At 42.3% G+C, this 13,231-nt stretch overlaps 1 protein-coding gene across 2 annotated transcripts in view; it reads left to right on the forward strand.

The window, feature by feature from the left end:
* Positions 1-12,461, forward strand: part of SAMD12 (sterile alpha motif domain containing 12) — a 176,453-nt gene extending 163,992 nt beyond the window's left edge. For both annotated transcript variants that reach the window (XM_074850858.1, XM_074850936.1), the window contains one exon: positions 3,190-12,461. In XM_074850858.1, coding sequence (XP_074706959.1) covers positions 3,190-3,212 — 23 coding nt within the window. In that variant the 3' untranslated portion in view covers positions 3,213-12,461. The remainder of the gene's footprint in view (positions 1-3,189) is intronic.
* The last annotated feature ends 770 nt before the right edge of the window (positions 12,462-13,231 follow it).

Below are 13,231 nucleotides of genomic sequence, written 5' to 3' on the forward strand. Positions count from 1 at the left end.
GAAATATACTATAAAATTAGTTCCAGGAGAATAAACCTAGCAAAGATAATAGATGCTTGTTTTCTTTATCAGAATCCCTCAATTATGAAAACGTGACAAATAGGTAATACCACTAGGCTGAGCTGAATTAATATGTGTTTAAAATGAATGAAAAATATGTCCCTTTCCCAGTTAGAAAAAAAAAAATCACACAGTACAGGTACTCAAAAAATGAAATACATCTCTGGCTTTGAAATTATTGTTGTCTTTCTACAGCAGCTTCTTGAAAATGTCATGTGAGATTAGATCTGTACACCATTGTGTTGGTAAGCGTACGAACCCCCTGCAAAGGGCGGTCTTCGTTCCAAGAGCTTGCAGTCTCAGGGAAGGTTTTCAAAGACAACTGCTCATTTGTAATACCTTTTAAAAAGATCTTTCAGAAAGCGCTGGGTACATACTGTTAGAAAACCAGGGTCCTTAGAGGAGTCTCCAGCTGGGTACCAAAAATTATATAGGTAATGAGGAAGAATAAGTGCTTCTAAAACCCTGTCCTCAAAAGACAAAGTGAGAAGAAATGGGCTAGATGACCACTAAATCCTCAGTTTGCTTGCCCTAAATGCAGAGCTTAACAGAATTACTACTGTTCCCTTGGTCAGCGCCTCCGGTTGTGTCCAGACTGGCTCTGCTAGGTGTCCTGCTTGGCTTGAAGTGGTTGTGCTCCCTCTGCGGTGTGGATGGAGCTCAGGTTAGGATCCGTCCCCATTTCCCCTCATTCACTCCTTCATTTCTGAAGCACAGGTGCAAGCCAGTGGCTTAGACAATGTGGATGATTGGGGAATTTCAGCACAAGTGCAATCCTGAGGCCTGACCTGATATAATTAGCCAGTTTACCCATTTAATTTTAGTCCTGCAACTCTGACTAGGCAAGGTATTTTCCATTGCTTGGGAGAGCTTTTCAATTTTTCCCTTGTTTGCAGCAGATGAGTTTATTTAACCTCAAAAAAAGTCCTGTTTCTCCTTTGTGAGACAGGCCCATCTCTGTTGATGATACACAGGTGGGACATATCCTTCAGTTCACCTGGAATCAAAACACTTTTGAGGTGAGGTACCAGTTTTCCTCCCTCCAAGTTTAAAACCTCCCCCCAGATTTCCCCTTTATCTTTAAACCTGCTTAATGTCACCATTGTTTTCTTTTCTGTCCTGGGGGATGCAGTCAGTTATCTGTCTAGACCAGCTGAAGGCTCAAAATCTTCCCATCCGTTCTTCCATGGAATAAAACAGTTGCTGGTTCCCAAACGTGCATCTTTCTCAGGCCACTACTGATGTGGGTATCTGATGTAACAGGTGACAGTGGGTGGTGGTGGGATCATCGCACTAGACAACCTTGAGAATAAAAGCAAGGCAGCTGTAAAAACAGAAATCAAAAGTAGCACTGTAATCAAGTGAATATGTCCACATAAGGACGGAAATAGCTTTTCGTAGGACGTATTACACTGAGGGGTAAAGTGCTCACGGCAGAGTGTGGGGTTTTTTTAAATCTTATTCAGCGTTCTTCCAGCACCTACTGATTGAACATCCCATCCTTTCCCTGCTTGATCTGACCTTCAGGTGCATTGCTACAAGAGTTTGGGGTTTGGGAGAGGCAATTATGGGCAAACTGACAGTCTGGCAGAGCCAGTCAGCCTGCACCCTGCAGAGAAGAGCCCACCAGACATGATTTTGAAGGCGTGAGAACTAGAAATCCACCGCCAACCTCAGTTTCAGCTGTCAGTCTCAGTTCAGTCTCAGTCCAACCTCAGTATCCCATTAGCCTCACAATTTGGAATCTGGCCCAAAAACCCCAACAATCCAGCTCTTCCCACACATACAGACACGTACATTCATGCAAGCAGGACATCAGCTGGAAAGGGTGCAAAGCCCACCCTGATGAGTCCCTTCCCAGCACTGGCCTGGTCAGAGATCTGGTTGGTAAAACTGGTGATGGATGAGGTCTCTGTGATAAACAAAGCTGTGTCCAAACACGTTGAAATAACACAGTGAACTTGCCTCTGCATGGCTCCTTGGCTCCAAAGGCTAGCAGAAGCCTGTGATGGGTTTACATGCATTTTCATGGCTACATACTGAATAGATGACTGAATGCGCTTCAGTGTGAGCAGTCCTGCATGGGCACTGGTCTCCTGTTCAGAAAGGCAGAATGGGGAGCACAAATCCCCATCAGAAAATGTATAATCATAACATAATTCAGGCTGGGGGAGATCTCTGGAGACTGTTCCACTCAACTGTGCTCAAAAGCAGGGCCAAATTAAGTTGTTCAGGGCCTTGTCTGGTTGAGTTGCAGATACCTCTGTAGGTGGAGATCACACAACCTGGTCAGGTAACTTGTTCCAAAATTTGACCACTCTCACTAGGAAAAATTTTCTTCCTTTTATCTAACTGGAATCTCTCTTGTTGCATCTTATGTCCGTTACCTCTCGTGCTTTTGCTGTGCATCTCAAAGAAGTGTTAGGTTAGAGGGGAGGTTACAAGTAACCTCCGTATATTCCTCCTTTGTGGTGTGATCACCTTACAGCTTTGCAAGGGCTTTCAGGCAGAGAATAGCAGCCACCAAAATTGAGTGTGCTTTACTGCTTTTAAGAGAGAAAGAGAAACTCTGTACAACCCCCTAATTATCTTACGGGATTTGAAGCTGGGAAGGAAGTGGGTGAGCTGTTTTCACATCTCCTATGCAGCAATGGCCAACTCTTTCCATCCTGGCCAGCAGAAATGCTGAGGGAACATCAGCCCCTACTTTGACATTTGGTGGAGCCTTTCCAGCATTTGGTTATCAAGCCTTCAGCAGTTAATGCAAGCCCAAACAAACAGAAGAGCCTGTTCTCTGGGACTCAGACTAGAGGAAGAGGAAGGAGTGCTTTCATGTGAGGCAATAAAATTCAAGCAGGATTTGTTAAATCATGCAGATGATTGCTGGTCTGGGCTTTATATTTATCTAAGGAATTGATTAAGCACTGAGTTTTTTGGTTGATGAGTGAAGCTGATTCAAAAAGTACCAGGGTCACAATATATACTCTAGGAGTCATTTGTCTTTACAGGAGAAGTACATTTAATCAGCTCAAACATGGCTTTTTTTATTTTAGTTGAAATACATAGTATTTCCTTTGTGCTGTTCTGCACTCACTGACTGGTTTTGGTCTTCTCTTTTGTTTCTTACAGCCCCAGCAGAGAGCTCTCCATAAACATTTCTGGCCTCTGAAGCTGCTGTCCTGCCACTTGATATGAAAGTGAACTTTCCTTCATGAAAAAAGCATAATAAATGGCACTGCCAGAAGGTGACCATGGAGGATTGAAGACGAAGTAAACTCAGACACTCAAGATGATGCATTCTGGGAAGACCTGGTTTGCTGTGGAGTAAAAATGTGGTGCATAATATCCAGTGCTAATTTGTTGAAAATGGTCATTGACAGACCTTTAGCTGGAAAATTTCTTCCAGTTTTCATCACTGTGCATAACTTTTGAGTTCCCTTTAGGGGACTGTCTATGCCCTTCACTAGAAGTCCTGTTTTAGCATGGCAACTACTGGATTCTTTTATTATGTATGCAGATGGCATGATGTTTTAGGAAAAACTTACAGCAATTCTCCGATCTCAGTGGATATGTTCACAATATTAAACCCCGATAGGAATGTAAACGTCTTGTATATGTTAGTTTTGCAGTCTAATGGTATTCTGTTAAACAATATTGGCACTTCATATGTGCTTTCTACGCAGAACTAGCACAGTCCATATATATATAATGGTCTTTTTTTAAAATATTGAGGATACGTTTCAGTATTTGTGCTGAGACTGCATCCACGCTGAAGTCCACTGCTAGCATACCTTCACCAATTCACAGTAGATTGTGTAGATAGATTTGCACGTGCCAGAGGTGTGACTTCTTTTATCGAGACTTAGAGAACAGCTGTCACAGAGGTAGCTGTCACAGGGTAGGTTGAATGAGCTGTAGGACACTGTGTCTGCTCTCCCTCTCATCCACCAAATATCAGAGGTTCTTGTTTCTAGTGTGCCAATGTGTTTTCTTACTTGGCGAGGGAGAGGCAAGGGAGAGAGCCTTTCTCAAAGATGTGTGTGACCCTGGGTTTGGTCTACGGTAAAACCAGAATATACTGGAAGAATTCAGGTTCTTTATGCTGGCCACCATTTATGTTTTGGGCAGGGCTGGGGAATTGTAGTCCAAACCAAACTCTCTGAACAAGGTAAAGTGTAAGACTATACTTCTAAGGAGCAAGACACTCCCTTTGGAGAGGGCAGACTTCTTTATTAACTTTTTCCACTTTCTATCCAAAACAGTATTTTGGTAGGAACTGGGAATAAGCAAATGGTTCCAATAAGCCTTTCAATATACTGTAGCAGGCTCAAGACTGTTGCATTCAATCTGAACATTGTTTTTTATTCAGTCTCTGAATGGCTGGCCTCATCACTGGTTGTATCACAGCTGGCTGTGGTACTGTTTCTTCCATGGGGACTCAGTGGAATTAGTGTCTATCCCTCACATCAGGACCTTCTTGACACACTCTTTATAATGAACTGATGCCATCAACATACTGAGGGGACGTACCTATTTGTTCCTTCTTTCTTTAAAATCAAAGGTAGCTTTTTTGTGTATTTATAGATTATCACTCTCTCCAGTCTGATAGGTACTATAGGGTCGCTGTTAGCATATATGCCAAACTGTGGGTGAGACATCATACTGGCGTGAAGGTGCAGTAATGGAGAGAATGTGCAGCTACATCAAGTCAAAGGGACCTTTTAGAGGAAGCTCCTGTGTTATAACTCTTAAAAACTATTGTACAGTTCATTGCTAGAGAATGGAAGGTCAGCCACTGAGGGTGCCCATACAACAAACAGATAAATATCTTTAGGGCTTAATTTTTTTCAGGTGCATATGGACTTAGGTTTCAGCTTTCCACCCATCTCAAATTCAGCATGTTGGATACTTCCATCCAAAAGCGTATTATTTTTACTGATGACCAAGATTTTCAGAAGTCACTAGTGATTTCTAATGGTTTGGGTCTTTCCATGGGTTCTCAAATGGAGCTCCCAAGAATTACAAAGCAGTAAGCTTCTACATTCTCTTCCTGAAAATCCTGGTCTCTAATTTTAAATTAATTGGTGTAAAAATTCTCCTTAAGACATAAGAATCTTTGCCAATGGCAACATTTGCACTTTTTAGAGCTTTTCATAAGGTTGCAGGTTGGAATCTGATACCAAGAGACCCGTCCATGCACATGGCACAGGTCCACTGTAAGCTTCAGCAAATTTTACAGTTCTTTCTGCTACAGGTTTTAAAAATACATTCTGGCAACTGACATCAAGTTCATGTTGGTACAGCAATTAAAAAAAACCCACTTTGATATAAGTTATTTTAAAAAGAAGGAGAATGCTATACTTCTGCAGTAGGAATTCTCTTATTTTACTACCCAGTGAAACAATCTGGAATAATTTGAATGATAAAAGAAGAGTTTATCAGAGAGTGTTAAAAGGGCGTACGAGAAGAAGTTGAGTTAGGCAGAGAGCCACTAGAAGCATTTTTTGTATCAGTGTTAGTTTTGAACATCTTCCAGTATATGGGCATGAATTTAGATGTGTGCACTTCTCCTGTTAAAACAGTTTGTTTTAAAAGCTTCCCAGGATTTGAGCTACGGTGACCTAGAAAAGCAGTTACAGGCCCTGAGAAATGTGAAAATCAAGTCCAGACCCTTGTGTAGCCAGACTCGGTGAGAAGTCTGCTGTAGGTGCCTATCGGACAAATCTCCTTTGAAGCTGGTGTAGGTCTCCAACCTATAGCCAGCCTGTGCATGTGGATAACTGCAAGCATAGTTCCCCTGAGCCCCGTGACACTTCTCACGTGTGTAACTGTCTGCCAGAGCCATACGGAAATAACTGTACTTTTTGGCTTGTATTTAACTATTCATTGTGTTTGGATTTTTTAATCACTGTTATTCTCCCAAAGTAGGCCATGCTTCCTCAGGGATATTTATGAAATTGTTCTACATCTCCTGAACAACTATCTGGATTCCAGCATATTCTTCTGAAAACTTTTTAATATAAATAAACATGTGGGAGAGATTTTTGTTGTTATGAATGGGGGCAGGTACTGTGTTCTCGGAAAGGCTATTGAGTGCAGACAATCAAGTCTATTGCATTTTTTATGCTGAACACCTTATTAATAGCAGACACATCCGCTTTTGCCTGGGTCGCAGGAGCAGTTCAGGGGAAAGAATTCTTTATCTCTAGTCAATAAATCATTGATGTCGAGAGTGCCAAAGACCAAGTCAACATGAAAGGGAGCGAATAAGTTATTCCGGCAAAGGAAGTGAATTTAAATACACTCAGAGCCATTAGTTCGGTGCAAAAGAGTGGGAGACTAATGCTATTTTCATAAAACAGCAATTATCAGCTCTGTGAAGATAGATAAATTTGCAAAGGCCAGTGCTGCCGTTACATTGTTCACTAGATATTATCTCTGAAACAAAACAGTATTGCGATCAGGACACTGTTCCCCGCGTGCAGACCCTGCAGCCTTCCTCCCGTGCCCAGTGCCTCTCCCTGCTGCCACGCTCGCCTGGTTTCTTTGTGTTGAAAAAGGTTGCAGCATCAGACCCCACTGCGAAACACTGACAGAGAGTCACCCATCCCAAGTGCTTCAAACCATGAGAAGTCCTGCACTAGAAACCTGAAGGAACTGGTCACCCCAGAAAACACACTGCAGCTGAAAGCATCCTTTGTGCTGTTTCTTTGGTTTTTTTCATCTGCATGGCTTTCTGTGCCTGAACACCCACCATTAATTCTGTTAAGGGAAATGCAGCCTTCCAGGAGGGCAGTTTGAAAAACCTCTTTGGTTTTGTGCACCCAGCTGCATGGCGATGCTGTACCGGTGGGTTCATCCCTCCCTTTCTGTTCCTTAGGATAAGTGTTATCATTCGACAGCAGCTACAGCATCATTGAGGACATCAGACCATTAAAAATGACAAAATTCTGGTTTTGTTCTGCCCTGAATTTTCAGAAGACCCCAGGCCAGACCCCCGACAGACTTACATTGGCACTACTCCATCAAAGTCTCTGGAGATGTGCTGATTAGTGCCAGCCATGGAGCCAGACCTGGGGTGGTTTTTTGTCATCACTAAAACTAACCTCCCTCCACCCACCACAAAGCCACAAGATCTCAGTTATTGAAAATTTTCTCAGGCAAGCAAAGGAGAACCCTGCATCTTTCACATTGGTCCCCTTTTAACAATTAACATCTCTGCCATCAGAGTCTCCTTGAACGTCTGGCTGCAGGACTGTGCTGCAATTGACCCTGGTATATATAGACTGTGGTCAATAAGATTTTAATTTAAAAAGAAAAGATCCTCTGGTATAATTAAAATTGATGAGTGAAGGAGAAAGTACTACCAGCAACACCTGCAACCTCCTATAGTAAAATTCAGAAATTATCTGGAGTGCAAAAAACCCCACCAACGTGATTAGGCAGGCTCATGAGGATAAATCAGCGAGTAAGAAAAGTAGATGTTTGATGAGGGAAGCCAAGAAATGTATGGGAAGTCAGTGGCCAATAGGTTAGGGCTGGTTAGACCAAAGGCTTTACATATATCCTAATAAACACCATCCTAGCAAAGCCAAGTGATGTTAGACAAGCACAGCACAGTGATTACTCACAGTACATGCAAAAACCAACAAATATTCTTGTTTTGTATTTGAAAGCAGTAGGAGGGAGTCAGATTGCACATTAAAATGTAATTCCTCCTACTCCATCAATAATTACGGTTAATATTAAGCAGCAACTATCCAAACATATTTTTAAATTTGTAGAACCATTAACTGAATCCAAAAGTGAAGGAAAACTTGCCTAGGACTCCTCAGAACTGGAAAACATAAAAGAAGCTTCAAATGACACCAGAAACCAAATAATTCAAAAGAATGAGTGATTTGACCCAGAAAACTATAGGCTCATTAGCTTCCTGTAAGTCTTAGGCAAAATCATGGAAGGGTTGATACGGCACAGTCATTAAAGCAATTAAAAATTGACAAAACCCTCTAAATGATTTTTATAGAAATGTATCCTGGCGAATAAACTTGCTATCATTTTTTGTGATATCAAAGGCTTGTTGATAAAAGAAACTGCTGGCATACTATACTTAGCCTCCTATAGATCCTTTGATTCTGATAAAGAACAAAATAGCACAACACAAAATCAATATCGCCCATATTAAGTGGATTAAAACTGATTACAGGCTAGATCACAAAAAATAGCTGCAAATATGAAATTATCATCAGCGAGACTATTTCTAATGAGCTCCTCCCAAAGTATGCTCTATTTTCAATATTTCTCCCAGGGAAAGAGAAAATTACTGTTGGCAACAGCCAGAGATGACAAAAACAGGGGCATGGTAAATAATGATACGGAGCAGGTCAGTGGTAGAAGGTAACCTGGAGGACAGCAAAGTCAGAAATCCAGGAGACAAGGCACTAAGTCCGACTTAGAGGCATGGAGAGTATGTCTGGAATAATACAGCGGCTGTGAAGGTGTGATAAATAATACGTTCACCATCAGCCCTGGAGATGTTTCTGCCAGCTGGGGTGTAGGACCTCGCAATAGTGATGCTGTTCCAGTTTGTTTGGTTACTGCCTGTCTTCCAAAAAGGGTATCAACAACCTGGAAATATTATTTTCAAGAGTTCCCAGTGTCATTCAAGGGCAGGAAAACAGGTCTTATTATAGTGTCAGACTAATGAAGCTGAAGCTATTAATTTATCAGAGGCAATTTAAAGAGGTGACTTGATCTCTGTCTGCAATCACAATCTTCTACCTGGGCAGGGAAGTGCTGTCTGAAGGCAGGTACCTCTTTTATTTAGTAGAAAAGGGAATGATGTGCTCTACTGGTTGGAAACTGATTTCAGGCTAGAAATTAAGTGCAAATGCTCGACAGGGAGGATAATTACCTGTGGAGACAACTTACTTAGTTACCTGGCATGTTCTCCATCACATAAAGTCTTTAAATGTATGCAGAGTATTTTTCTAAGTCAATAAGCTCTACCTCAAACTGAAATCCAGGCTCAGTGCGGCAATTACTGGATGAGGTTATTAGGTGTGTGTTATGCAAGGATTAGACTAGATCATCAGATATAAACTTCTGAATTAAAAATATCTTAAAGTTTCCAATATTACAGCAAGGCATGGCAACCTATATCCATTTTTTCACACAGAATAGTCTTAATTTAAACAGCTTATATGAACAGAGCTATACTTGCTAGCATTTGGTATGAGCATCGGTAGGTCTGCTCGCAGTTGTAAGGTTGTTCTGCACATAATTAAAGGCAGAGAACTGGACTAGAAAGGACAACAAAAACCCTTGGACATATAGAGAAAGTCTGTTGACTTTTATTAATGACAGCCTGGCACAATGCTGCACTCAAATGATGGGGCCAAGTGGATGTGTAGTCCAAGTGAGGAATGACAGCTCTGGTTTGCCTCTTAAGTAAGGAGGTAGCATCTTGCTGGCAAGAAACACATTTTCCTGCCTTCAACAACTGGCAGAGAAGCTGCGGTGCTGATTGAGAGTTATATTGTATTGCTGTGCAGCTGAACATAGTACACGAGTTCCTTGCTTCAAAGACAGCAAACTGTTCCTGCTATCATGACGAGCCCCATCAGAGGCGGTTAATAAACCCTAGAAATGAAATGACTTCAGTGGGACTATCCAGAGTAATGACAGCTGCTCCCAGCAGTGGGTTTTTGCAAGATTGGGCCCTATTACCATTGCCTGGTTTGAATGTTGTACGTTAGAAACAAGCAAAGGAGCCCTCAGTGTCTGATTCAGGTTTCACAAAATCACTGTCAATAGGTGCGAGGCGAGTGTGAACTGTCGGAGCCACCTTCTACTGGGCTTCACTGGGCAGTGGGGAGCAGCACGAACTAGGCTGTATGGTTTAAAGAGTAAACAGTTCACGCAAAAAAGAGAAACTATAAAAGCAATACTTACTGTAAATTGGTATTGAATCGACATCAAGCTGAAACGAGAAGGGAGCTAGCTACGGCCATAGCTAAGAAGATAAAGATCTTTGGGGATTCTTGCTCTAATCCAGTGTGAAATCCTAAGAAAATGAGTTTGGTCTAGATTTATTGTTTAAAAAACATCAGTACAAGCCAGCCGCCTGTCAAATAAATTCTGCAGAGTCACTGGCTTCAGAATGTGATGGCTTAACGAGTGTCCTCACGCTGCCGAGACACCTTGCACCTCTGGAGGAGAGCGGTCCTTAACAGGCATGTCTGGGGTCGGGCTGGACGGAGAAGCAGCTGATCTTGCAGGTGACCGTATAACTAACATCTGCTTCTGCCGTACAAGCAGGGTTGCCAGCACTATTACAACACTTCCAGGCTTAGTCTGACAATGAAATGAAAAGCTCTTTTCTGATTTTAATTCCAAATATATTTAAATACTTTTTCAGAAAAAAAAAATTCCTCTGTAGCTGTTACATCTCTAATCACGTTACTTCTATTAAGCACTTGCCTTGAAATCATCTATTTAATATCAGAAGTCACCAAATTATATAGCGATACACAGGGTTTTTTTAAAGCAGAGAGATCAATATTGCAGCAAAACTGCATGTAAGCAATAAGAAGCTGTGCAGAGGAGGAAGAAAACCCACAATCTGCCCCATCAGGTGCTATGGGGACTTGTTTGTTTTATTTTTTTATTGAGAGCATGGTTTTACACCTGGACAGGTTTTCCCTACTGATCCAGGCTCTGGTCTCAAGACCAGTCCAGATAAAGAAATGTTTGGAGTCCTCTTACCACTTCATCTGCAGCCCTTGTATGCAAGAGGCTCCTTCTCTACTTTTCTTCTGAGAAAGGTAGAAAAGAGATTAAGTGGCAACAGAGAAAGCACACAGGGACATGAGCTTCCAGCCTATGCAAAGCATCTCATCGTGAGACCCAGATCTCAGCCTTCCTCCCCTGAGTCCAACACCACTGACTGAGGAGAGGGCTGGGGCTGTGCTGGGCTAACCTGCCAGTGAAGCCCTGTGTCCTGGGCTGTGCTGAGCACTCTCTTGAAGCCGCTGCAGGAGACACATTACCTTGCAGAATCGGACCCTGTGTTTCAGGGCATCAGCTAGGGTTACTGCTGTCTGCTGGGCTTCCCCTAAAATACAGATGAACTGCACGGGGCAATGCTCTGGCAATGGGAATGCCCAGCATTTCCCCAGAGAGGCTGTGTGCTCTGAGGAGAAGACTCCTTTGCTTTGCACTAACCTGCTTGGCAAGCCTAAGAGGCATATTTTGAACTTTCTCACAGTTATTGCAGAATCTGAAAGTGGCATGGACATGCTGGGCTTTGCTTTCAGTTTCTTGTAGGAACTGTAGCTATCTGGATCTGCCTCACAATTATTATTTCTTTTTCACAAGTGGGGGTGAGATAGGAGTAATGCCTGCCTGGCTCTGCATAGTGTAAACAAGCAAAGGGGGCTCTAAAATTGGACTCCTCTCTTTTGGGGAGTTGAATTTAAGGTTGGTTGAACCTGACTTTGGGGAGAGCAGATAACTGACAGCTGGAATTATAGTCACGCCTGAGTTGTCTCCAAAGGTTGCCCCCAAATCAGTAGCCCATGGACAGAATCGGATGCCAGGCTGCGCTTGCACGTCAGCGCCGGCAGCTGATGATGGACATGAGCTGCAGGGAGCAAGAGGGAGGCTGGGATCAAGGTCCTGGGAGATCTGGTGGCCTGATGCAGGAGAGCTGCTTGCAGAAGGGCTGAGTGCAAGCCCGTGGCTGTGCTGTGTGGTCAAAACAGTCTCCTGAAGCCAGCAAGTTGTGTCTGGTCTACCTGCCTTTGGAGTCAGTTCTGGTTTACATTCACTAAGGAAATACTCTAAGTCACTGATCTCCTTTTAATGTTAACTTGGTTGAAAATCTAGGAAAATGCTAGCACTCTAACGGTTAAAAAGCGACACACTGTTACTCCCAGTCCATCTATGGCTGAACTCTTTTAAGACGGAGCCAAATGAGGTGGCATAAGACAAAAGTGTGCCTTTTTGTTTGATGTACACTGCATTTCCCCAGGCATCCAAGGTGTTCATCTGTACAGCAGTGCTTTTTTTCCCAAACAGAAATTATCATGCAATCTAATTTTTAGTATACAAAGTGGCCATCACTGTTAATTCCACCCTACAATTTTTATATTTACTCTTTAATTCCTTCTGTTTTCAAAAATCAACAAAAAATAAAACCCAGGTGGGAGGGAGAAATTCTTTTAAATGATGAAATTGAAATCAACATCAAATTTTTGGTATCTTTGGGCATGATCTCTGGAAGCTTTGGATATCTGCTTTATCATTTTGTATATTTGACAATTTTGTACTCTGCATTGTTTGACTTCATTTGTGCATGGCGATGTATTAAAACATGGAATTTTTATTATACAGTAAAAGTATTTTGTTTGATTTAAACAAGGTCAGGGCTTTATACATTGCATGAACAGGAGAAAAAAAATGTCAGAGGTTTTTACCAGAAACCACTCACACCTGACACTCTGACAGGTCTCATTCAGGGGGTTTCCAGCACCTGAAGGTGGGCAGAGCTTTTCACCCACCGACACATCTCCTTCCCCAGCTGTGGTACTTCAGGTCTGTGCAGCGGTTTGCTGTACAGGGTGCAGGTGCTACGTAAACGCAACATATTTGTAGATGTAACAGAAGGTGTTAACCGAGCAAAGGTCTGTGTTCTGCTCAGTAGGGTTTGAGTGTAAATCCAGACCGACTGCGCTGACTCAGCTCAATTTAGCCCAGATTTAGTGCGAAGCGACTGCTAGCAGACACTGCGCACTACAAAGAAGTATTCTGCTTTCATTGCCTTTATTTCTCACAACTTGGGGGATGCCCTTGTAAGCAGTGAAGCATCTTCTAAGGGGACCAAGCCACAAAAGGAGCAGGTACTAGACTGTTTATGGTGCATGGCATTTCACGCCCATCCCACCCCCCATTTATTCTCAGCATTTATGGCATGAGAGTAATTTAAAAGTCAGTGGATGAGATAGTTTTCAGAAAAACTAATGCTGAAATTCCAGCATGATACTATGTTCTCCCATATATGTGTGTTTTTTTCTTTTCAGCCATAATTCTAAATGTTCTCGCATTTGTAAGGTAGAGACTGATGACATGTTTTGGTCAAACACAAAATATTGGGCTTAATAGAAAATAA

The sequence above is a fragment of the Strix aluco genome, chromosome 1 (genome assembly GCF_031877795.1).
Source record: "Strix aluco isolate bStrAlu1 chromosome 1, bStrAlu1.hap1, whole genome shotgun sequence".
NCBI lineage: Eukaryota > Metazoa > Chordata > Aves > Strigiformes > Strigidae > Strix > Strix aluco.